The 25,220-nt window shown below is 44.4% G+C and overlaps 1 protein-coding gene across 2 annotated transcripts; it reads left to right on the top strand.

Annotated features, from left to right (window-relative positions):
- The first annotated feature begins 227 nt into the window (after window positions 1–227).
- On the top strand, window positions 228–25,220 carry HUS1 (HUS1 checkpoint clamp component). Of its 2 annotated transcripts, none has more exons than XM_024747648.1 (7): window positions 228–735; window positions 836–1,012; window positions 9,406–9,513; window positions 10,740–10,814; window positions 15,027–15,126; window positions 23,549–23,668; window positions 24,838–25,220. In XM_024747648.1, the coding sequence occupies exons 1-7, from the start codon at window positions 715–717 to the stop codon at window positions 24,918–24,920; spliced, it is 684 nt and encodes a 227-aa protein (XP_024603416.1). In that variant the 5' UTR covers window positions 228–714; the 3' UTR covers window positions 24,921–25,220. The 2 variants fall into 2 exon arrangements, with proteins under 2 accessions (XP_024603416.1, XP_024603417.1); XM_024747649.1 differs by lacking the exon at window positions 228–735 and adding an exon at window positions 7,874–8,105 and having other exon boundaries at window positions 876–1,012.

Here is a 25,220-nt window from a genome sequence, read left to right as displayed (position 1 = left end):
TGGCGTCCGGCCGAGCCAGGCGGAACCCAGGCCAGCGGTGGCGTTTCCGGCGGGCAGCGTAAGGTTGGGGTCCCTGGAGTCGGCCGCCTACGGGCGCCCCGCACGGGCTGCGTCCTGCCATGAAGTTTCGGGCTAAGCTCGTTGGCCGCTGGAGGATGGGGCGGGCGCAGGTGCCGAGGGTTGTCCCCGCAGTTTGAGTCCTATCTCGTGTCTTTTCTTAACCTGGCCGCTGGCGGCACAGACACCTTTATCTGGCGCAGACCGCCCTTCACAGCCCGGCCCCGTTGGTTCCCCCGCTCCCTGCAGCACCCGGCGGCCCCGAGTGGACGTGGGAGGGATGAAGGTGGCCGGTAGGCGCCAGTTCACTTCCGAATATCGCGGTTTCCTTATTCCAGCCCTGATGGCTGGTGATGTGAACGGCGCAGGGTTTGGTGGGAGGCTGGCGTGACCTCAGCGGCATTAAAGGCTTCCCGGTGGGTACCAGCGTAAACGTGATTTTCCCACCGGCAAGCTCGTCGGGCCGAACTGGGAGTTCTGCGAGCTAAGTTAGCGTCTGGGATACTTGGCGTGCTTCTTAGTAATTCCTTACTCGAATCCTTCGCTGTAGGAGTTAGTAACACGATAGCCAAGCTTGCCAAAACCTGCACTCTGCGTATCAGCCCGGATAAGTTGAACTTCATTCTCTCTGACAAGGTGGCCCATGGAGGGGTGAGCATGTGGTGTGAACTGGAGCAGGTGAGCGGAGGCTCTCTGAGGCCTGCAAACCGCCCCCACCCTCGCCCGCCACGAATGCCAACGGAAAGAGCACAGATGTCCCCCCTTTTTCTTCCCTTAGGAGAACTTCTTCAGCGAATTTCAAATGGAAGGTGTCTCCGCAGAAAACAATGCGATTTATTTAGAGCTAACATCGGAAAATTTATCTCGAGCCTTGAAAACTGCCCAGAATGCCCGAGTCTTGAAAATCAAGCTGACTAATAAACACTTTCCCTGCCTCACAGTTTCTATAGAGCTGGTGAGTACGACGGGAGCGTTTCTGAAACTTCCCAGAGGATTCAAAAGTAGTTATAAGCCTAGGCTTTCTAACAGTATGTGGAAAGCTAATTGGTTTTATTAAAATGAAAGATCTGCACGTCAGTATTTGTTTTCCCTTGGAGTCATGTCCTCCTCATGTTTAAATAGCATTGTGATCCCATTAATACTCAACGAGGATACTCCTTTTCCTATGAAATAACACTTCTGCGTCTTTCTTCTCTATCTGTGTATCCCAGCATCTCCATTTCTTTTACTGGTTTTGTCACCTAGTCTAGAAACCATGGTTTCTCTGTTTTCACTTTTGAAGCATTTGTGTGTCCCTCCCTTCTCCCACGCCTCTGTTGCTGACACCTTTAAAATGACCTCTGGTTCTCGAGGAATAATACATCTTTCTTCCACGCTACTACCAGATGAATCCAATGCACAGCTCTCTTCAGGACACGTGTACCCCACAGGCTGTCACTGCTCACAGAATGAAGTTCACGTTTCCAACTTACTGTCCGAAGCCCTTGACATGTGGCCCAACCCATTGTAGAGCCAAATTGTAAACACCTGCCCTCTGAGTGGTTCCCCAGGTGTGTCCCATTCTTTCCCAACTCCCAGGCTTTGGGGATGCTGTGTCTTCTCCTTGGAGTCTCTCCTCTTACTCTTTGAAGCCTTAACTTCCTTTAGCGCCAGTGCTGCCTCCTCCCTGGCCTTCCCTCATCCTGGCACCTCTCCTCCTTGTGATTTGTGGACTTTATTTTTCGGGTGAGTGTTGTATTCAGTTCAATGCTCTTTATGGAAGAGGATTTCTCAACTTTTTTTTTAAATTGAAGTATAGTTGATTTACAATGTTGTGTTAATTTCTGCTGTACAGCAAAGTGACTCAGTTATACATATGTATGCATTCTTTTTTTTTTAATATTCTTTTCCACTATGGTTTATCTCAGGGTATTGAATATGGTTCCCTGTGCTATACAGTAGGACCTTGTTGTTTATGCATTCTGTATGTAATAGTTGGCATCTGCTAACCCCAAACTCCCAGTCCATCCCTACCCCACCCACTCTCCCCCTTGGCAGCCACAAGCCTGTTCTCTATGTCTGTGAGTCTGTTTCTGTTTCGAAGGTAGGTTCATTTGTGTTATGTTTTAGATTCCACATATAAGTGATACCATATGGTATTTGTCTTCCTCTTTCTGACTTCAGTCACTTAGTATGATAATCTCTAGGTCCATCCATGCGGCTGCAATGGCATTATTTCATTCTTCTTTTATGGCCGAGTATTATAACATTGTATGTTTATATATACCACGTGTTCTTTATCCATTCATCCGTCGATGGACACTTAGGTTGTTTCCATGTCCTGGCTATTGTAAATAGTGCTGCAGTGAACATACGGGTGCATGCATCTTTTTGGATTATAGTTTTGTCTGGATGTATTTCCGGCAGTGGGGTTGCTGGGTCGTATGGTAATTCTGTTTTTAGTATTGTGATGAACCTCCATACTGCTCTCCATAGTGGCTGCACCAAAACTTACATTCCCACCAACAGTAGAGGAGGGTTCCCTTTTCTCCCCACCCTCTCCAGTGTTTGTTATTTGTAGATTTTTAAATTATGGCCATCCTGACTGGTGTGAGGTGGTACCTCATTGTAGTGTATTTTGAAAATTAATCCCTTGTTGGTCACATCATTTGCATATATTTTATCGTATTCTGTGGGTTGTCTTTTGGTTTTATTTATGGTTTCCTTTGCTGTGCAAAAGCTTGTAAGTTTGATTAGATCCAATTTGTTTGTTTTTGTTTCTATTTCTATCGCCTTGGGAGACTGACCTAAGAAAATGTTGCTATGATTTATGTCGGAGAATGTTTTGCATATGCTCTTTCCTAGGAGTTTTATGGTGTCAATGTCTTACTTCTAAGTCTTTAAGCCATTTTGAGTTTATTTTTGTGTATGCTGTGAGGGTGTGTTCTAACTTCATTGATTTACATGCAGCTGTCCAAGTTTCCCAGCACCACTTGCTGAAGGAGCTTTTTCCCATGGTATATTCTTGCCTCCTTTGTCACAAAGATTAATTGACTCTAGGTGTGTGGGTTTATTTTTGGGCTCTCTGTTCTGTTCCATTGATCCATATGGCTGGTTTTTTGTGTCAGTACCATGCTGTTTTGATTACTGTAGCTTTGTAGTATTGTCTGAAGTCTGGGAGGGTTATGCCTCCTGTTTCGTTCTTCTTCCTCAGGATTGCTTTGGCAATTCTGGGTCTTTTATGGTTCCATATGAATTTTAAGGTTATTTATTCTAGTTCTGTGAAAAATGTCATGGGTAATTTGATAGGGATTGCATTAAATCTGTAGATTGCTTAGCTTAGTATGGCCATTTTAACAATATTAATTCTTCCAATCCAAGAGCATGAGATATCTTTCCATTTCTTTGAATCATCTTTAATTACCTTTATTAATGTTTCATAGTTCTCAGCATGTAAGTCTTTCACCTCCTTGGTAAGGTTTATTCCTAAGTATTTTATTGTATTTTTCTTTGATGCAATTGCTGAATTCATTTATCAGTTCTAGTAGTTTTTGTGTCAAGTCTTTAGGATTTTCTATGTGTAGCATCATGTCATCTACATATAGTGACAGTTTTGCCTTTTCCCTTCCAATTTGGATACCTTTTATTTCTTTCTCTTGTTTGATTGCTGTGGCTAACACTTCCAGTAATATGTTGAATAGAAGTGGTGAGAGTGGGCATCCTTGTATTTATCCATATTTTAGTGGCTAGGCTTTCAGCTTTTCATTGTTATTATATTGGCTATGGGTATGTCATAAATAGCTTTTGTTATGTTGAGGTATGTTCCCTCTATACCCACTTTGGTAAGAGTTTTTATTATGAATGGATGTTGAATTTTGTCAGATGCTTTTTCTGCATCCATTGAGATCATCATGTGGTTTTTGTCTTTTCTTTTGTTCTTTTTTAAATTTAAAATTTTTAAAAATTTTTTGGCTGTGCTGTGTAGCATGCGGTACTTAGTTCCCTGACCAGGATCAAACCCATGCCCCTACAGTGGAAGCGTGGAGTCTTAACCACTGGACCGCCAGGGAAGTCCCAGTCTTTTCTTTTGTTGATGTGGTGTATAACATCAGTTTGCGTATGTTGAACCATTCTTGTTAACTTGGGATGAATCCCACTTGGTCATGGTGTCTGATTTTTTTACATGTTGTTGGATTCGGTTAGCTAATATTTTGTTGAGAATTTTTGCATCTATGTTTATCAGAGATATCGGCCTGTAATTTTCATTTTTGCTGGTATCTTTGTCTGGTTTTGGTATTGGGTCAATGGTGGCTTAATATAATGTCTTTGGGAGTGTTCCCTCCTCTTTAGTCTTTTGGAAGAGTTTGAGAAGGATCTGTAAAAGTTCTTTGTATGTTTTGTAGAATTTGCCTGTGAAGCCATCTGGTCCTTGACTTTTGCTTGTAGGGAATTTTTTTTTTATTACAGATTTTATTTCACTTCTAGTGATCAGTCTGTTCAAATTATCGATTTCTTCTTGATTTGACTTTTGGTGGGCTGTATGTTTCCCGAAACTTGTCCATTTCCTCTAGGTTGTCCAATTTGTTCAAATATAATTGTTCATAGCAGTCTCATGTTTTTTTCTGCAGTATCAGTTGATAGTTCTCCTTTTTCATTTCTTATTTTGTTTGGTTTCTCTCTCTTTTCTTCTTTGTGATCCTGGCCAGATGTTTGTCAATTTTGTTTACCCTTTCAAAGAACCAGCTCTTGGCTTTATTGATTTTTTTCTATTTTTTTACTCTCTATTTTATTTATTTCTCCTGTGATCTTTATTATTTCCTTCCTTCTGCTGACTTTAGGTGGTGTTCTTTTTTTGATTCTTTTAGGCAGTAGGTTAGGTTGTTTATTTGAGATTTTTCTTGTTTTTTGAGGAAGGCCTGTATTGCTATGAACTTCCAAGAACTGCTTTTGCTGCATCCTTAGATTTTGTATGGTTGCGTTTTCATTGTCATTTGTCACAAGGTATTTTTAAATTTCATTCTTGATTTCCTTCTTGACCCATTGGTTTTGTAGTAGCATGTTGTTTAGTCTCCATGTAATTGTTTTTTTCTCATTTCTTTTGCTGTGGTTGATTTCTATTTTCATGCCATTGTGGTCATAAAAGATGCTTGAAATAATGTCTATACTCTTAAATTTGTTGAGGTTTGTTTTGTGCCCTAGTATGTTGTCAGTCCTAAAGAATGTTCCATGTGCACTTGAAAAGAATGTGTTTTCTTTTTTTTTTTTTAATGTAATGTCCCAAAACCAACAATTAAGTGTAGCTGTTCTGTTGTATCATTTAGGATCTCTGTTGCCTTATTGATTTTCTGTCTCAAAGAGCTGTCCACTGATGCAAGTCAGGTGTTAAAGTCTCCTACTATTATTGTATTCCTGTCAGTTTCTTCCTTTATGTTTGTTAGTATTTGTTTTATGTATTTGGGTGCTCTGATATTAGTTGCATATATGTTGACGAGTATAAAGTCCTCCTCTTGTATTGATCCTTTTATCATTATGTACTGTGCTTATTTATCCTTCTTTATGGCCTTTGTTTTAAAGTCTGTTTTGTCTGATACGAGTGGTGCAACTGCCACTTTCTTGTCAATTCTGTTTCCATGAAATATCTTTTTCCATTCCCTCACTTTCAGTCTTTGTGTTTCTTTTGCCCTAAAGTGGGTCTCTAGTGTTTGGTTTTTTTTGGCCACACCATGCCGTGCTGTGTGCAGGATTTTAGTTCCTAACCAGGGATCAAACCTGTGCCCTGTAGTGGAAGCACAGAGCCTTAACCACTGGACTGCCAGGGAAGTCCCTGAAGTGGGTCTCTTTTAGGCAGCATATTGCAGGCTCTTTTTTATCCAGTCCGCCACTCTGTCTTTTGATTGGAGCATTTAGTCCATTGACATTTGAGGAAATTATTGATAAATATGTATTTATTGCCATTTTAAACCTTGTTTTCCAATTGATTTTATGTTTCTTCTTTGTTCCTTTATTTCTCTTCTTGATTTTCTTTTTGTGGTTTGATTCCTTTTATGCTTGTGTTCTGTTCTTTTTGGTTTTTGTGAATCTATCGTATGTTGTTGATTTTTGGTTACCCTGTTTTTCAAGTATGTTAACCCCTTTCTATATCTACTTGCTTTAGACTGATAGTCATTGTAGGGTCAAACACATTTTAAACAAATCTACATTTTCTAATTCTCCTCCCCTACGTTCTATAAATTTGACGTCCTGTTTTACATCTTCATGTTTATTCTTTTGTAATTTGTTGTGGTTATCGCTTTCACAGATAGATTTAAAAAATTTTTTTTCTTTTTAATTTGTATGCTGGCTTAAGTGATTTACTTTCCGTTTGTTATTCCCTCTTTCCTATAGCTTGTTGCTTCTTTTCTATTTAGAGAAGACCTTTCAATATTTCTTTTAGGCTAGGTTTAGTATCACTGTATTCTTTTAGATTTTGCTTGTCTGAGAAATTTTTTCTCCTCCTATTCTAAATGATAATCTTGCTGGGTAGAGTATTCTAGGTTGCAGATTTTTTTCCCTTTCAAGACTTTGAATATATTTTGCCACTCCCTTCTGGCCTGCAACATTTCCAGAGTGAAATCAGCTGATAGCCTTACGGGGGTTCCCTTGTAATACTCCTTGTTTTTCTCTTTCTGTCTTTAGAATCCTCTCTTTAACTTTTGCCTTTTTTTTTTTTTTTTTTTTTGCAGTACGCGGGCCTCTCACTGTTGTGGCCTCTCCCGTTGCAGAGCACAGGCTCCAGATGCGCAGGCTCAGTGGCCATGGCTCACGGGCCCAGCCGCTATGCGGCATGTGGGATCCTCCCAGACCGGGGCACAAACCCGTGTCCCCTGCATTGGCAGGCGGACTCTCAACCACTGTGCCACCAGGGAAGCCCAACTTTTGCCATTTTAATTGTGTCTTGGTGTACGTCTGTTTGGGTTCACCTTACTTGGGACCCTTTGTACTTTCTGTACCTGGATATATGTTTCCTTCTTTAGGTTTGGGAAGCTTTCAGCCATAATTTCTTCCAAACATTTTTGATCCACTTTTCTTTCTTCTCCTTCTGGAATCCGTATTATGCATTGATTGGCATGCTTTATATTATCCCATAGATCTCTTATCTTGCTTTCATTTTTTTTTTCTTTTGGCCTTCTGTCTGCTGTTGTGATTGAGTGATTTCCATTATTCTGTCTTCCAGCTCACTTATTCATTCTTCTGTGTTACTCATTCTGTTATTCGTTGCCTTGAGCTCAGCTTTCATCTCGGCAAATTAAGTTTGTAATTTTTCTTGGCTCCTCCTTGTTGTCTCTAGTTCTTTTTTACAGTACTCTGCACTTCTGTCAAAAGCCTTTCTTAATACCTTCACTATTATCATCACCACCTTTCTGAACTTTTTCTCTGTTAGACTGAAGAAGTCTGTTTCATTGTTTGTTCCTTTGGGGAATTCTCTCTTTGTCTTTTAACTGGGAGTGGTTCCTCAGCTTCATTTTACTTGTATTTCTCTTTCTCTGAGCTTAGGAGAAACAGTTACCAACTGTGGTCTTAGAAGGCTGTTTACATGCGGGAGTATCCCTGTGTAGCTTGTGTAGGTTCAGTAGTTTTGGTGTGAGGGCTGCTTTTAGTATGGATGCCTTTCGCCGCTCCTCAGCCTGTGTTGGCCACTACCCCCTCGATAGGGAGTGTGCAGACGCGGTGGCTTTTGCATGTTCCCGGAGCCGCAGCAGTGAGGGCAGCTGGTGCCCCCTCCTGGAGTTCTCAGCGGTGGCGGCGGCTGGCACCTGCCCACCCAGAGCCCACAACAGAAGCTCACGTGTCTTCCCAGAGCCTGCAGCGGCTTGCACGTGCTCCTGGAGCCTGCGATGGCAGTGGCAGCTGGCGCCCACTCCTGACGCTCTCAGCAGCAGCGGTGGCTCACGCCCGTCCCTGGGATGCATATAGGTGGTGTTGTGTTGCCTGAAAGTGCGTGTGCACGTGGAAGGAAGCTCCTGTGGCGGCCCCGCCTCTCCCTTCACACATCCTCCAACAGTGGCACGTTGCCTCTCTGGCGGGCCCAGGTACGTCCTTGGTCGTGGCCACACCACACTCCAGCCCCTTCAGGCAGCCCACCCCAGTCCTCTCCCTGGGTCTGAGCTCCTAAGCCTGCGCTTCAGCACCCAGCCCCCACCCGCCCCGGTGGACACGTGTCTCAGGCTGGGCAGTGCAGGGCAGTGGCATCTCCCGTGTGTGTAGGTCTCTCTCCATTCTGCCTTCTGTAAACTGGTTGCTGGATTCTCCTCCAAGGTTCTACAGCTCCTCCTCTGTCCAGGCTGATCTCCCTGCCTGTGAGGGGACATCCAGGGTGTGGGCACCTTTCCTCTTTCACAGCTCCCTCCCTGGGGTGCAGGCCCCATCCCAATTCCCCTCTCTGTTTTGTTCTTTTTTCTTTTGTCCTACCCAGTTGCGTGGAGGTTCTCTCGCCCTTTCTGAAGCCTGAGGTCCTCTGCCAGGTCTCAGTAGGTGTCCTGTGAGCACCGTTCTGCATGTGGATGTAGTTCTGATGCATCTTGGGGGGTGGTGAGCCCGCATGCTGCTCCTCCACTGTCTTGATCACTCTCTTCCTCAACCTTCCTTCCTTTTTCTCAGCTCTTTGCAGTCACGCAGTTCTCAGAGCTAATCTGTATTTCACCTCACAATATAAGTGTGGTGTGGTTCTAAAGTTACTTAGGGAAAAGTAAGAGAGTAACATATCATGCTTTTCTTTCTTAAAGTGCAGAATATGTTGGTCTGTGGAGTCTCAGAGGAGCCCATGCACATAGACAGGTTGAGTTTTATCCTTCCAGCAGCACACGAGTGTCCTGTGCACACAGAACGGTCTCTTGGTCGCTTCTGCATAGCAGGTCAGCTTGTGCTTCACGACTTTACACTGCTCTTCTCCCTGCCTGGGAGGACACTGTCTCCCTCGTCTCTATTTTCCCATGACTGGCAGCTCGTCCTTGTTCTGGTCCTATCTGAAACGTCACCTCTCGGAGAAGCTTTTCCTGACTTCCCACTCTAAGACCCTCCTCACACGCTCAGCTGGTTGCTGTTTTGCTTTCTTCAAATCTGTAGTGATTATATGTAGTGCACCCAGCTTGTATAGTTTGTGTTTCCTTCCTTACCCACCTGTACCTCTGGAACAGAGGGAACCTTATCTTATTCTTGTTCACCACACTTCCCAGCTCCTAACAGGACCCCAAGCTGGATGCGCACACCATAAATATTTGTTGAATTGAGAACATTCCACTTAGATTTGGTATCAACTTTTTTAGTCTTTCAGTTCTTTTTTTTAAGTGTTGACGGGATGATACAAATAATTTTTAATTTTTCTGTTGGCAGTTATCCGTGTCAAGCAGTAGTCGTGTTGTGACACATGACATCCCTGTAAAGGTTATTCCTCGAAAACTGTGGAAGGACTTACAAGAACCGACGGTCCCGGACGCTGACGTGAGTGATGCCTGGCGTCCTGTCACTCACCACGTATTAAATGGTGTGATTTGAATTCTCTGACCTTAGATAAAGTCTTGCCGTAGGTTTTATTTGAAAGTTGTATAGTGCCTGAAAAGAGATAGTCTTTTTTTTTTGCGGTACGCGGGCCTCTCACTGTTGCGGCCTCTCCCGTTGTGGAGCACAGGCTCCGGACGCGCAGGCTCAGTGGCCATGGCTCATGGGCCCAGCTGCTCCGCGGCATGTGGGATCTTCCCGGACCGGGGCACGAACCCGTGTCCCCTGCATCGGCAGGTGGACTCTCAACCACTGCGCCACCAGGGAAGCCCAAGAGATAGTCATTTTTAAAGGACACTCCCAGAAAAAAAAAAATTTGCAGTATTTGTCTTTAGTTGTTCACATAAAACATCCTAAAGTAGCGTTTTACATAATAGGAATGCCACATTCTTTACAGTTAGGAGAGAGAAAGTCTTGCCCAATAGTAATGCTTAAGTAAAACTAAGGTAGTATTTTGGAGGACCATCGCATGTATCGGGAGTAGCGGTCCTAGGCGCCAGCTTGGGTTTCACAGAACGTGGTTTTTTCCTTTGTCTCCTAAGGAGTGATGCCCAGGGTGTGTGGGAGAGCCTGCTTTAGTTCTCCTGACAGGAGTCCCAGAGCCACTGGAAGTAAAGATGATGCCCAAGGGTCAAACTCTTGCTCACGATGTATTGAAGAAGAGACCATGAAAATACAGCGAATGGAATATTTACTTGGCTTTTGCTAGAAGACATCTTTGCTGGGAAAAAGCCAGCATCGTACCAAGTACTGCTGCAACCCAGTCTGGGCACTGCTGCAGAGACTGGTCCCCAGTGTTTCTGCAAAGGGTAGGAGGCGGACCTTGAGCCTGGGTGTGAACCCCTGGAGGACGGCCTCCCCCGGTGCTGAGCCTTAGTCCCCTGGGGCACGTGCAAGGCATCTTGGCTGCAGGGCTGCAGTCTTGGAAGCAGGGAATGCCTACAGGGACATGGTCACTGATGTCACCAGAGGCAGGCATGAGTGAGTGAAGTTGTAAACTTGTTTTTCTTTTTATATTTTAAAAAGGACCTGTATTCAGGCAATTTAAAAACAAGATTCCAGAGCTTTTAAGCGTACACACATTGCGAACAGGTAATGAGCACCTGTCAGTACTTGACCATGTTATGTCAATGTGTTAATACTCCTGATTTTTCTCATTTGCTTTATAGGTTAGTATTTATTTACCAGTCTTGAAGACTATGAAGAGCATTGTGGAGAAGATGAAAAACATCAGCAATCACCTTGTAAGTCCTAACTGCTTGGAAAAGAGCTCCCAAGTGTGTGGTTTCGGCTGCGTGTCCTGGGAGGAGCCTCGTCTGATGGAGTCTTGGTGCCCTGCCATTCACCATGTGGTGTCCGTGTGGGGCGTCCCTCACCCCCCGGCTCTGGGGGCCTGGCTGGTTGTTGAGAGCCTGCAGTTTTACAGGTGCCTGTAGCAACCTGCTCAGGTCTTCTCAACTTTCCTCACTCGCATTTGCCCTAGTCCCTCATATCTATATTAATAGTATGTTAAGGATATATTCAACAGTTCTGGCTTTCTTTCCATGTGTTCTGGACAGCATATTACATGTTTTATCTGATAATGTACATATTTTCTTATGATCACTGATGCTGGCCTCTCTACTTGCCAGATGTCTCTGTGAGCCCAGGACGGAGATCCCCCAGGACACACCCCTTTTCCTGTAGGCAGCTCTTAGGTCAGGTCGAGGGTCATGTTTACTTCCCTGTTTTCTTCTGTGAATGTTTTCTGCCAATGTCATGAAACGCTATATGTGACAGTGACAGTGTTGGGGGATCGTGTGGGTCATTCTCCTTCCCTCCCAGGGTTCTCCTGAGTTCTTCACTCACCCCCAAAACTCATTTGATTGTGTCCCTGGATGTTTCATTGTAGAAACCCCTGTCCACCTGGTGAAACCCTTGCTCTTCGGTGTCTGCAGGCCGGTTACCTGCCGCATGGCTGCCCCCTCCCTGCAGGACCCCTCTAGACTCTTGTCCATCCCCACAGCACCGGTTCTTCCCAGGCCCCGTTTCTGCCGTTCACACTTGGCTGCTTCTCTCCCGTTGTCCCCTGGAAAGCACTTAGCCCTTCTCACTGCTCGTCAGAATTCCCAGACCTGCTACCACCACACTGGCTGTAAAGCCCCTCCTCTGCCGAGCTGCTCTGTTCAGCACTACATAAGTTACCTGCTAGCACCTGGGAACACCTCCTAAAGTGGCAGCTTCCTGAAAAGGGAAATTGTCTTAACGGTCTCTGCGTGACAGCCACCCACTGTGGGGTTGCTAGTTAGCACGTGGGTAATAGGTGTTTGCGCACGGACCTGGAATGAAACTTAGCTTCAAGAGATCTTCGGAATTACAAAAGTTTCCTGAAGCCTAGAAAACGTTGATGGGCTGTTTTATCGCCGCAGGTGTGCTCGCTTGAGAGTAATTTTCTTCCATGACTTCATCTTTATAGATTTCACTTTAATTTAGGATGGCTTCGGATGAAGCAGTGTGTCCTGGGCAGACATGGGTGTTCTGCTCTGCCTGCCTTGATGTTGATCCAGTTGTCAGGCTGGGAGCTTCCTCTGAGGATAACCTGGGGACCTCCAGAGAGGTTCGAGAGGCCCAGGAGAGAAAAGGCAGGGCGAGTAAGTCAAGGATCCGATTGTTTGTTCTTTTGGTCCAAGGGAAATGAGTCAGCAAAGTCGCTTAGATAAAATCATCAGAGGTGTTTTCCTCTTCCCTGGAGTGTTTAAAAGCCAGAATTTTGTGGAAGTGGCTACTGCACTGTGAAATACTAAGGGGAAAGTTATCAAACATATGGAAATTTGGAGTAGCCAAATGCATAACGAGATCTACTTGAGTAACCAGAATTCTGTGTCTGAAGATTACAGGCAAGAGAACTAAGGAAAATGACTAGGACTTAACACATTAAAAATATCCCTGTCCCGTCAGATGCCCCAGCGGCCCTTGACGAGATGCCATCCTTACCTTACTTCCTTTAATGAGAGACGTGGCCAGTGGGGGTGGGTTGCGTGTACGACTCAGGTAGGAACAGAAAAAACAGGCATGGACTGACAGGAGTCTCCGCCAGGTTTTAAGGCATTGGGATCCCCTCCAACCAAATGCCAGTTCTGGTTCAGGAGGTCTGCGGTGGGGTCAGCCCGAGTTTCTGACGGGTGCGCAGGGATGCTGTTGCTGTGGTGGACACGTGGGTTGGCGGCGCTTGGTGGTCGGAGCGGTGCTCTGTTGCTTACACCTTACACGTTGTCTCAGCCTCACGGGAGCCGAGTCCTTGCAGCCACCCTGGGCCCCCCGCTGAGCGGTGCGCCCCGGTGCTGGGTGTTATCCAGCACGGGAATGGCAGCCTAACTGTCACAGTGGCTCTGTGACTTTTTGTGAATCGAGATCATTTATGTTAGGTTCCCAGTGCGTTTAGCCACTCTTCCGTAAATGGTGGGTAATTATCATTTGGGGAATCTCCGAAAGAGGTAGGACTTTGTCCAAGTCCCTAAGAAGCAAAGTATGTTGATGTGGCTAATACTCTGGCCATCGCTCACAAAATAAACACGGCGACCAGTGTTCAGAGTGTCGCTCCTGAACTCCCTTGGCAAGTTCTGTTCGAACGCTGCCCACACCAGGCACCGGGTGTGGTCAGAGGCGTGGAGCTACTGTTTGATCACTCAGGCGGTGGGGATGTGGAGAAAGTTGTGAGTGTTTGAAGTCTGGAGTGAATCTAGAACCTTGCAAGCTGCCTTCTTGAATAAATCTGTATTTATATAAAACCTGTTTTTCAAAAGCGGGGAGAATCTACAGGTAGACACTGAGTGTGTGCTTACTCAAAGCAGACGGGCCTGTGTTATGTGTTAGCTTTAGAGTCCCAGTAAGCACAAGGATTGTTTTACATATTTCAGTCAAGTATTGTGTCCGGATAAGAGAGCAGGCTTAGAAACATCACCGTGTGTTTCTGGGTAGTGAAAGAATAATGAATTCTTCTCATTCAGAGGTACGTTTACTAGATGATGCAGCAAGGAAATGTAGAGGCTGTTTTCTGTGTAACGTCAAAGCCTTAGAAATGAGAGCTCACTCAAGTTAAAAACATTTTTTGATTTTGTCACTAGGATGGAAACTATTCAGAGTTCACTGATTTTAAGGAACAAGAATAAGGTCTACTAGGTGACACTCCGAAGTAAATCTGTGTGAGATTTAGCTGCAGCTGAGCCCTGCGGAGCAGGCCGTGCTCCGCTCACCCACGGCCTCTGCCCCTCTTGCCGCGCCTCTGGAATGGCTCCTCGGCCAGATGACCACCATCACCTGCGGCGGCTCGGTGGCCTCTTGCATTGTTGGTTGAGCAAAATGCTGGCTTGCATGCTGCTGCACGGGCTTTCCGAAGACCTGCCAGGCTTTAGAGATGGCCAGATACCGACGGTAAAAGGCGAAATGCAGCGTGCCCTGGGCAGATTGCCTAAATCTTGGTACCTGTATTATGTCGTGGTACCTGTATCTTTCTCTGAACTTCATTTCTAGATTCTGTCCCGTTTATAGACCCTGTTGGTTGGTGGAGGGCAGAGCTTGAAAGGAAAGGGCCCCTCTGATCTTGGGAGAAGTTCCAGGCACTGTTGGGGCGGGGAGAGGTGTGGCCAGTAGGGGCCACGGCAATTGGTCACCAAGCCCAGCTGTCCTCTGAGTGTGGAAAGCCCAGCTGCCACGGGTCCCTGCAGCTTGTTGGAGTCCTGGACGCCTGACGGCATCTTCGGGCCTTTCTGAATTTGGAAATCTCACTTCCCAATGTCTGAGTTTATTTTTCAGGTAGATGGTTATGTTCTCCTGATATTCTGAAGGCTTTCTGATTATGTGGAATTGGCAGTTGTAATAGATGGTTTGGTCCATTTATAAAGATAAGGCAGGTGGGACTTCCCTGGTGGCGCAGTGGTTGAGAGTCCGCCTGCCGACGCAGGGGATGCGGGTTCGTGCACCGGTCCGGGAAGATCCCACATGCCGCGGAGCGGCTGGGCCCGTGAGCCATGGCCTCTGAGCCTGCGTGTCCGGAGCCTGTGCCCCGCAACGGGAGAGGCCACAACAGTGAGAGGCCCACGTACTGCAAAATAAATAAATAAATAAAATAAGGCAGGTGGTGAGCTTCTAACTTCACGTTCTCTTCCGGTTCTCCTCCCTCCGTTTTGCAGGAGTCACACAGTGTCTGTGTTGTCAGAGCTGCTAGCAGGGACCCCCAGCCCCACCTGTTCTCAGGTCTTCCCATGGCGCTCTGCACGCAGAGGGGCTGCTCTCCGGGGATTTCTGAGTCTCTGGCTCTCAGACCTTGTCTTCTTGCTGATGCCATGTGGGGCTTGGTGCTGTCAGGAGTGCCCTGGGTCTGGGGGGGCTACCTTGTCACCTGGTTTGTTGGAAGCTGATGTTCACTTTTTTTTTTTCCTTTTTCCTTTTCGTAACACTGTAAAATACTCAATTTGCAGATTATTGAAGCAAACCTAAATGGAGAATTGAACTTGAAAATAGAAACTGAACTAGTATGTGTTACAACTCATTTTAAAGATCTTGAAAATCCTCCATTAGGTAAGTTTCCTGCTGGGTTATGTTTTGCTTTTGATAAATTGTTTCAGATGGCATACCATACCGAGGTCTGTAGATGGAAAATGGTTGAACTTTGGGTGCCTGGTGTTTCATGCTTGGGAAGGGAACAAATAATGGGGCTGGATCACTTGTTACTGCACTGTGGTGGGCAGGTGAGCCTCCTGGGCATGAGGAGCTGTGCCTCCACCAGTGGCTGAAGGGTGAGCCCTGGGGCTCCCTCGTTCCTCATCCATAAAACCTGGGCTTGGGCTCAGTCTCCAAGAGCCCTTCCAGCTCTTCACATCCTGTGCCTTCTCCCAAAGATTGTAGTTTCTCACGTGGGGTGGAGTTAGACATGTAGATGACACTCATTTTCTCCTACTTTTTTTGTGTGTGTATTAAAAAGTAAAAAGTTTTTCTTCCTTTCTTTCATTTCTAATTCTATTGATTTGAGTCTTCTCCCTTTTTTTCTTGATGAGTCTGGCTAATGGTTTATCAATTTTGTTTATCTTCTCAAGGAACCAGCTTTTAGTTTTATTGATCTTTGCTATCGTTTCCTTCATTTCTTTTTCATTTATTTCTGATCTGATCTTTCTGATTCCTTTCTTTCTGCTAACTTTGGGGGTTTTTTTTCGTTCTTCTTTCTCTAATTGTTTTAGGTGCAAGGTTAGGTTGTTTATTCGAGATGTTTCCTGTTTCTTAATGTAGGATTGTATTGCTATAAACTTCCCTCTTAGAACTGCTTTTGCTGCATACCATAGGTTTTGAGTCATCCTGTCTCCATTGTCATTTGTTTCTAGGTATTTTTTGATTTCCTCTTGGATTTCTTCAGTGATCACTTCGTTATTAAGTAGTGTATTGTTTAGCCTCCGTGTGTTTGTATTTTTTTTACAGATCTTTTCTTGTAATTCATATCTATTCTCATAGCATTGTGGTCGGAAAAGATACTTGATACAATTTCAATATTCTTAAATTTACAAAGGCTTGATTTGTGACCCAAGATATGATCTATCCTGGAGAATGTTCCATGAGCACTTAAGAAAAATGTGTATTCTGTTGTTTTTGGATGGAATGTCCTATAAATATCAATTAAGTCCATCTTGTTTAATGTATCATTTAAAACTTGTGTTTCATTATTTATTTTCATTTTGGATGATCTGTCCATTGGTGAAAATGGTGTGTTAAAGTCCCCTACTATGAATGTGTTACTGTCGATTTCCCCTTTTATGGCTGTTAGTATTTTTCTTATGTATTGAGGTGCTCCTATGCTGGGTGCATAAATATTTACAATTGTTATATCTTCTTCTTGGATCGATCCCTTGATCATTATGTAGTGGCCTTCTGTGTCTCTTCTAATAGTCTTTATTTTGAAGTCTATTTTTTCTGTTATGAGAATTGCTACTCCAGCTTTCTTTTGGTTTCCATTTGCATGGAATATCTTTTTCCATCCCCTCACTTTCAGTCTGTATGTGTCTCTAGGTCTGTCGTGGGTCTTTTGTAGACAGCATATATATGGGTCTTGTTTTTGGTATACATTCAGCCACTCTGTGTCTTTTGGTGGGAGCATTTAATCCATTTATATGTAAGGTAATTATCGATATGTATGTTCCCTTGACCATTTTCTTAATTATTTTGGGTTTGTTATTGTAGGTCTTTTTCCTTCTCTTGTATTTCTTGCCTAGAGAAGATCCTTTCACAGCACTGACTCCTAGCTGCAGCACCAAGAGCCTTTCATCCACATGGCTCAGAATAAAAGGTAGAAAAAGTAGAAAGAAAGAAAGGAAGGGTGGGAGGGAGGGAGGAAGGGGATAAAAGAAAATAAAATAAAGTAGGGTAAAATAAAATAAAGTTATTAAAATAAAAAAGAATTATTAAGAAAAAAATTTTTTTAAAAAGTAAATAAAACAAAACAAAGCAAGAAAACCCCGACGGATAGAACCCTAGGACAAATGGTGAAAGCAAAGGTATACAGAGAAAATCTCACACAGAAGCATATACATACACACTCACAAAAAGAGGAAAAGGGGAAAAAATAATAAATCTTGCTCTCAAAGTCCACCTCCTCAATTTGGGATGGTTTGTTGTCTATTCAGGTATTCCACAGATGCAGGGTACATCAAGTTGATTGTGGCGATTTAATCAGCTGCTCCTGAGGCTGCTGGGAGAGATTTCCCTTTCTATTCTTTGTTTGCACAGCTCCCGGGGCTCAGCTTTGGATTTGGCCCCGCCTCTGCGTGTAGGTTGCCAGAGGGCGTCTGTTCTTCGCTCAGACAGGACGGGGTTAAAGGAGCAGCTGATTCGGGGTCTCTGGCTTACTGAGGCCGGGGGAATGGGAGGGACATGATGCGGGGTGAGCCTGTGGCGGCAGAGGCCAGCTTGACATTGCACCAGCCTTAGGCGCACCGTGAGTTATCTCTGGGAAGTTGTCCCTGGATCCTGGGACCCTGGCAGTGGCGGGGTGCACAGGCTCCCCGTAACGGAGGTGTGGATAGTGACCTGTGCTCGCACACAGGCTTCTTGGTGGCGGCAGCAGCAGCCTTAGCATCTCATTCCCATCTCTGGGGTCCGCGCTGTTAGCTGCAGTTCGCTCCCCTCTCTGGAGCTCCTTTAAGCAGCGCTCTTAATCTGCTCTCCTCACGCACCAGGAAACAAAGAGGGAAGCAAAAGTCTGTTGTTTCTTTGGCAGATCCAGACTTTTCCCCAGACTCCCTCTGGGCTAGCCGTGGTGCACTAACTCTGTGCAGGCTGTGTTCATGCCGCCAACCCCAGTCCTCTCCCTGTTACGTTATTTATAATAGCAAATCACCTGCTAATGTTGGAGGGTCTCCTGCAGAGGTGGAGGGTGGCTGTGCCTCACCGTGGGGACAAGGACATTGAGAGGAGAAGTTCTGGGAAGTACTCCTTGGCGTGAGCCCTCTCATTTTTTTTTAAATTGTTGGAATATAGTTGCCTTCCCGTATAGGTTATTACAGAGTACTGAGTGTAGTTTCCTGTGCTATACAGTAGGTCCTTGTCATTTATTTTATATATACTGGTTTATATACATTAATCCCAAACTCCTGGTTTATCCATCCCCTTCACCTATTCACTCCTGTTTTAGGGAGTGTCCTAATTTCATTCTTTTACACGTGGTTGTCCAGTTTTCCCAGCAGCATTTATCGAAGAGACTGTCTTTTCTCCATTGTATATTTTGGGATTCTTTATAAAAGATTAATTAACCACAGGTATGTGGGTTTATTTCTGGACTTTCCATCCTCTTCCATTGATCTGTGTTTCTGTTTTTGTGCCAGTACCTTACTGTTTTGATGACTGTAGCTTTGTACTATAGTCTGAAGTCAGAGAGCCTGATTCCTCCAGGTCCATTTTTGTTTCTCAAGATTGCTTTGGCTATTTGGGGTCTTATTTGTTCCCATCCAAATTTTAAAATGTTTTTTTCTAGTTCTGTGAAAAATGTCATTGGTAATTTGATGGGGATTGCATTGAGTCTGTAGATTGCCTTAGGTGGTATAGTCATTTTAATTCTTCCAGTCCAGGAGCATGGTATATTTTTCTATCTGCTTGTGTCATCTCTGATTTCTTTCATCCACGTGTTATAGTTTTTGGAGTGCAGGTCTTTGCCTCCTTAGGTAGGTTTATTCCTAGGTATTTTATTCTTTTTGATGCAATGATAAATGGGATTGTTCCCTTAATTTTTCTTTCTGATCTTTCATTGTTAATGTGTAGAAATGCAACAGATTTCTATGTATTAATCTTGTGTCCTGCAACTTTACTGAATTCATTGATGAGCTCTAGTAGTTTTCTGGTAGCATCTTTAGGATTTTCTATGTATAGAATCATGTCATATGCAAACAGTGACAGTTTTACTTTTTTTCCAATTTGGATTCCTTTTATTTCTTTTTCTCCTCTGATTGTTCTGGCTAGGTCTTCCAAAAGTATGTTGAAAAAACGTGGCAGAAGTGGACATCCATATCTTGTTCCTGATCTTAGAGGAAATGCTGTCAGCTTTTCACCATTGACTATGATGTTAGCTGTGGGTTTGTCATATGTGGCCTTTATTATGTTAAGGTAGGTTTCCTCTGTGCCCACTTTCTGGAGAGTTTTTATCATAAATGGTGTTGAATTTTGTCAGAAGCTTTTTCTGCATCTGTTGATGCATGTTGGGATGATCATATGGTTTCTTTATTTTTTGTTAATGTGGTATATCACACTGATTGTTTTGTGGATATTGAAAATTCTTTGCATCCCTGGGATAAATCCCACTTGGTCATAGTGTATGATCCTTTTAATGTGTTTTTGGATTCTTTTTGCTAGTATTTTGCTGAGGATTTTTGTGTCTATGTTCATCAGTGATATTGGCCTGTAATTTTCTTTTTTTGGTATCTTTGGTTTTGCTATCAGGGTAATGGTGGCCTCATAGAATGAGCTTGGGAGTGTTTCTTCCTTTGCAAATTTTTGGAAGAGTTTCAGAAGTATAGGTGTTAACTCTCCTCCTCTCTGTGTTTGATAGAACACACCTGTGGTCCTGGACTTTTGTTCATTGGAAGATTTTTAGTCACAGTTTCAAATTCAGTACTCCTGATTAGTCTGTTCATATTTTCTGTTTCTTCCTGGTTCAGTCTTGGGAGATTGTACCTTTCTAAGAATTTTTCCATTTCTTCTAGGTGGTCCATTTTATTGGCGTATAGTTGCTTGTAGTAGTCTCTTACGATCCTTTGTATTTCTTTGGTGTCTGTTGTAACTTCTCCTTTTCCATTTCTAATATTACTGATTTGGATCATCTCCCTTTTTTTCTTGATGAGTTTGGCTAAAGGTTTATCACTTTTGTTTATCTTTTCAAAGAACCAGCTTTTAGTTTCATCTTTTCTACTTCCTTCATCTGTAGTTCATTTATTTGTGCTGTGATCTTTATGATTTCTTTCCTTCTACTAACTTTGGGTTTTGTTTGTTCTTTCTCTATTTGCTTGTTTTCATATCCATTCAGCCAGTCTATGTCTTTTAATTGGAGCATTTAATCCATTTACATTCAAGGTAATTACTGGTATGTATGTTCTTATTGCCATTTTGTTAATTGTTTTGTGTTTGTTTTTGTCGGTTTTTTTCCTTCCCTTCCTCTTTTGTTCTCATGTGATTTGATGGCTGCCCTTAGTGTTGTGTTTGGATTCCTTTTTCTTTTTTGTGTGTATATGTATTGTAGATTTTTGGTTTGCAGTTCCCATGATGTTTTGATATGGCAGGCTACATATATACAAAACTGTACTCTTGTCTTCTTACGATTGCTGGTTTTCATGTCATATTTGTGTGTGGATGATTTCCTACTTTTACTGTATGCTTGCCTTTACCAGTGAGCTTTACCATTCCTCATTTTCTCATTTCTAGTGTGACCTTTTCTTTTTCCCCTAGAGAACTTCATTTAGCATTTGTTGCAAAGCTGGTTTGGTGATGCTGAATTCTTTTAGCTTTTGCTTGTCTGTAAAGCTTTTGATTTCTCCACTGAATCTGAACAAGAGCCTTGCTGGGTATTCTTGGTTATAGGTTTTCCCTTTCATCACTTGAAATATATTGTGCCACTCCCTTCTGGGCCGCAGAGTTTCTGGTGAGAAATAAACTGATAACCTTATGGGGATTCCCTTGTATGTTGTTTGTTGCTTTTCCCTTGTTGCTTTTAATATTTTTTTCTTTGTCTTTTATTTCTGTCAACTTGATTACAGTGTGTCTCGGCAAGTTCCTCCTTGGGTTTGTCTTGTATGGGACTCTGCGCTTCCTGGACTTGGGTGACTGTTTCCTTTGCCAGGTTAGGGAAGTTTTCAGCTATTATCTCTTCAAATACTTTCTCAGACCCTTTCTCTCTCGCTTCTCCTTCTAGGACACTTATAATGGGAATGTTGGTGTTTTTAACATTGTCCCAGAGGTCTCTTAAATTGTCCTCATTTCTTTTCATTCTTTTTTCTTTATTCTCTTGTGCAGCAGTGATTTCCCACCATTCTGTCTCCCAGTTCACTTATCTGTTCTTCTGCCTCATTTACTCTGCTATTGGTTCCTTCTAGTGTATTTTTCATTTCAGTTATTCAATTGTTCTACTCTGTTGTTTATATCTTTTAGCTGTTTGTTAAACATTTCTTGTCTCTTCTCAGTGTGTGCCGCCATTCTTTTTCAGAGATCTTGAAACACCTTTACTGTCATCACTCTGATTTCTTCTTCAGGTAGATTGTCTATCTCCACTTAATGTAGTTGTTCTTCTGGGGTTTTATCTTGTTCCTTCATCTGGAACATATTCCTCTGCTGTCCCATTTTGTCTAACTTTTTGTGTTTGCGATCCCACAGGCTGCGGGATTGTAGTTCCTCTTGCTTCTGATTTCTGCCCCCTGGTGGGTGAAGCTGGTCTAGAGGCTTGTGCAGGTTTCCTGGTGGGAGGGATTGGTGCTTGCCCACTATCAGGTGGAGCTGGGTCTTGTCCATCTGGTGCGCAGGGACTTGTGGAGGGGTGTGTTTTGAGGTGGCTGTTGACTTAAGATGACTAGGCAGCGTGTCTGCTGATGGGCGGGGCCATTCCCCCATCTTGTTGCTTGTTTGTGTTGAGGTGTCCCAGCACTGGAGCCTAAGGCTGTTGGGTGGGGCCGGGTCTTGGTGCCTCCAGGAGAGCTCACGCAGATGAGTACTCAGTGTTACCTCTGCCACCAGTGTCCTTTTCTCCGCAAAAGTGAGCCACGGCCGCCCCCCACTTCCTCGGGAGACCCTCCAAGGCCAGCGGGTAGGTCTGGCCCAGGCTGATATGAAGTCACTGCATTTTCCCCTGGGTCCCGGTGTGCATGAGACTATGTGTGCACCCTTCAAGGATGGAGTCACTGTTTCCCCAGTCCTGTGGAGCTCTTGCACTCAAGCCCCACTGGCCTTCAAAGCCAGGTGCTCTGGGGGCTCCTCCTCCCGATGCTGGGCCCCCAGGCTGGGGAGCCTGATGTGGGGCTCAGAATTCTCCCTCCTCTGGGAGAACCTCTGGGATAATAGTTATTTTCCAGTTTGTGTGTCGCCCACCCAGCCGGTGTAGGATTTGATTGTATTGTGAATGTGCCCCTCCTACCATCTCCTTGCGGCTTTTTCTTTGTCCTTGGATGTAGAATATCATTTTGGTAGGTTCTATTCTTTTTCTGTTGATGGTTTTTCAGCAGTTAGTTGTGATTTTGGTGTTTTCGTGAGAGGAGGTAAGGAGGTGTGCTCAAGTCCTACTCCACTATCTTGTCTCCAACCCCACCCACTTTTCCTACTTTACTGTCTTTGGTACTTACAGAACTATATTAGCAAATATTTTAGCTTTTCGTGCATCATCAAATTTCTTGTCCCATACAAGGTGGTAAGGGACTAGGAATCAGTTCAGCAAGCAGTGGATGAGGGGGTGGTTGAGCAGATCGGCTCAGGAGTCAGAGCCCTGTGCTGTGGAGCTCACGGTGGTGGGCAGGCTGTGGGAGGGAAGCTCCAGCAGGGAGCGAGGCAGAGGCCCTGGGGACGGTGCTCGCTCTGTGAAGGCCGTTTTAGTCACTCGTGTGTTCCAAAGTAGATCTAGTAAGGCTCCTGCCACTTTTAGAATTAAAATTCGTTACTACAAGTTTGCTTATTAGAGACACGTTGTAGCTTACCGTTGCCAGGGAATTTTACTTCCTAGTGGTGGGCATGCTTCTGGAGCAAAGTGAAATCCATGTGAATAAAGCTTTGACGACAGTTGTATGAAATGACTTATTTTGGTGTTCCTCATTTTGTTTATTTTAGTAAGTAACAAAGAGGGTCTTTGATACCTTCCCAGAGATGAAAGGATGTTTTCTTCCCATTCATTCCACTTTATAATGAGAGGCCTTGCTTTAGGTGTATATGGTCTTTTTTCTTTTTGGGGTTTTTATTTGGCCATGCCATGAGGTATGCGGGATCTTAGTTCCCCGACCAGGGATTGAACATGGGCCCTCAGCAGTGAAAGTGCAGAGTCCTAACCACTGGACCACCTGGGAAGTCCTGTATATGTTTCTAAGAGAAACTGTTTTCTTTGACCTTAAGAAGGAGATTGGGTCATATTTCAGGTCCCTATAATCGAAGATTCCCTGTACATTAGCGTAGTATTTTTGTGGGGCTGTGACTCTTGTGGGATCTTAGTTCCCTGACCAGGGATTGAACCCTGGCCCTCAGCAGTGAAAGCATGGAGTCCTAACCACTGGACCGCCAGGGAATTCCTGTAGCATAGCATCTTAAAAGAGTCAGTACTTAATATATGTTTGTTTAGTGAGTGATTGCATTTATATCATGCAGTATTTCTCTAGGCTGCTAAAGTGAGTGGTCGTGTAAATCATTTATTTAAATGATTTATTGATAAACAGTCATCGTACGATCTCTGGGTTCCCTGTTCCACTTGAAGATAATTGTATCTTAAAATATTCTGTCATTTTAGCTTCTGAAAATGCTTCTCAAGATAGAAACTCAGAACAAATGGCTGAAGTGCACATAGACATTAGGAAGCTCCTACAGTTCCTTGCTGGACAACAAGTAAATCCTACAAAGGCCACATGCAGTAAGTTTGCATTTTGATTCGTTTTTCACACTTCAAGTACTTTAATCAACTGTAGTCTTAAGCGTTGTGTGCAGTTTCGTAAATGCGGGGAACAGCTCGGTCACTGGTGGACTCCAGTTTTCTGGGGTAGTCGGGTATTTGGGTTTTCCCGGCCAGTGGGTGTGGACTGCTTTGCCTGGCGTCATGTGTGAGTCTGCACCTGGAGAGAAGCTGCATGTGGGCAGGGACATCCAGCCCAGTCTTGCTGTGTTTCTCTAACCTTACGTATGTGGAGTCTCTGATACCGCTGGGCTTGGATTTAAGTTTCCATCTCAAAGCATTTCTTTCCTTCCTGTGTCTGAGCCTGACTTGTTGCAGTAGTCCGGTGTCTTGCCGTCTGTGCTTCCTCTTGACTCCTGACTTTTAACAGTGGTTGGCTCTGCTGCCCGCCTCTGGGGAGCTCTCCCCGCCACCCTCAGTCTCCACCACCACCTCTGTGTGTGCAGCACGTCTTCTGAAGTGTCCTTCTGCTGGTCCCCTGTGTCCCTTCCCAACCTCCCATTCTCTTGGGACTGGTCTCTCAGCAGCCTGGGCATGTGCTCTTTGTTTGCCTTTCTCCTGCTGCCTGGCTCGTTCTAGCTTCAGCCAGCTTTCCTCAGGTGTGGCCTTCCCCATGGCTCCCCCTGCAGCTCCTGCCCTCGGTGGTGTGGCCCTGGCAGCTGGTCTGCTTTCATGCTGCGGCCACTCCTCTTCCTCTTGTCTGGCTTCTCTTTTTGGTCTTGGGCCCCATGCCTCGGTGCTCACCTTAGGCTGCATGGTGCCTGCCCTTGCAGGCTGCCTCCTGCTCTCTAACAAGGCCCTGCATGCTTGGCTCTTCTCAGCACACTCAGGGCACCTGCTGATGGGAAGCTGCTTTTTTCCTGGAAGGATGGTGACTTGGGTACATGTGGCTTCTGGGAAGTCTGCCCTGTGGGTTTTTCCTTGGAGACCTTGGCCTGTTCCTCGGCAGCAGGTGAGCCAGCCTGGGCCAGGCCCCTGGTTTGGCATCGGCTGGGCCAGTTGAGACCAGTCACCTTGAGAGGGCCTGGGTGCTCCAGGAGAGGCTCGGGGGAGAAGCTGCTACAGTGTTCAGGGTTGAAAGTGTGTGTGTGGAATGGGTCTCGACGGTAACGGATTTCCTCTCTGCCTAGATATTGTGAAGAACAAGATTGTTCATTTTGACCTGCTCCATGAAGACGTCTCCCTGCAGTATTTCATCCCAGCGTTGTCGTAACCCCACCTATGGGATCGGGGAGCTCAGGGACTTTGGTCTGGACCCGAAGAGGCCGTAGGGCGATGTGTTCTAAGTCATTTGTGTCTGTCCCCACAGCAGTGAAATCCTATGTATTTTTACTTTTTTTTCCCTTCTATAATATTTTAACTAGAAATTGAATTAATGAAACACAGTTGGATAAACATTTCTTCTTATTACTTCTTTATTCTGTCTGCTTTGTTTTGCCTTTAAGACGTTGAAAACAAAAGTTAAAATTTATTTATTCATACTTTAAACTTTCTTATTAAAGTTGTAAAAATC

This window comes from Neophocaena asiaeorientalis, unplaced genomic scaffold (genome assembly GCF_003031525.2).
Source record: "Neophocaena asiaeorientalis asiaeorientalis breed wild unplaced genomic scaffold, Neophocaena_asiaeorientalis_V1.1 scaffold650, whole genome shotgun sequence".
NCBI lineage: Eukaryota > Metazoa > Chordata > Mammalia > Artiodactyla > Phocoenidae > Neophocaena > Neophocaena asiaeorientalis.
Note: the sequence above shows the minus strand (reverse complement) of the source record. Positions and strands in the feature narration are given on the sequence as shown.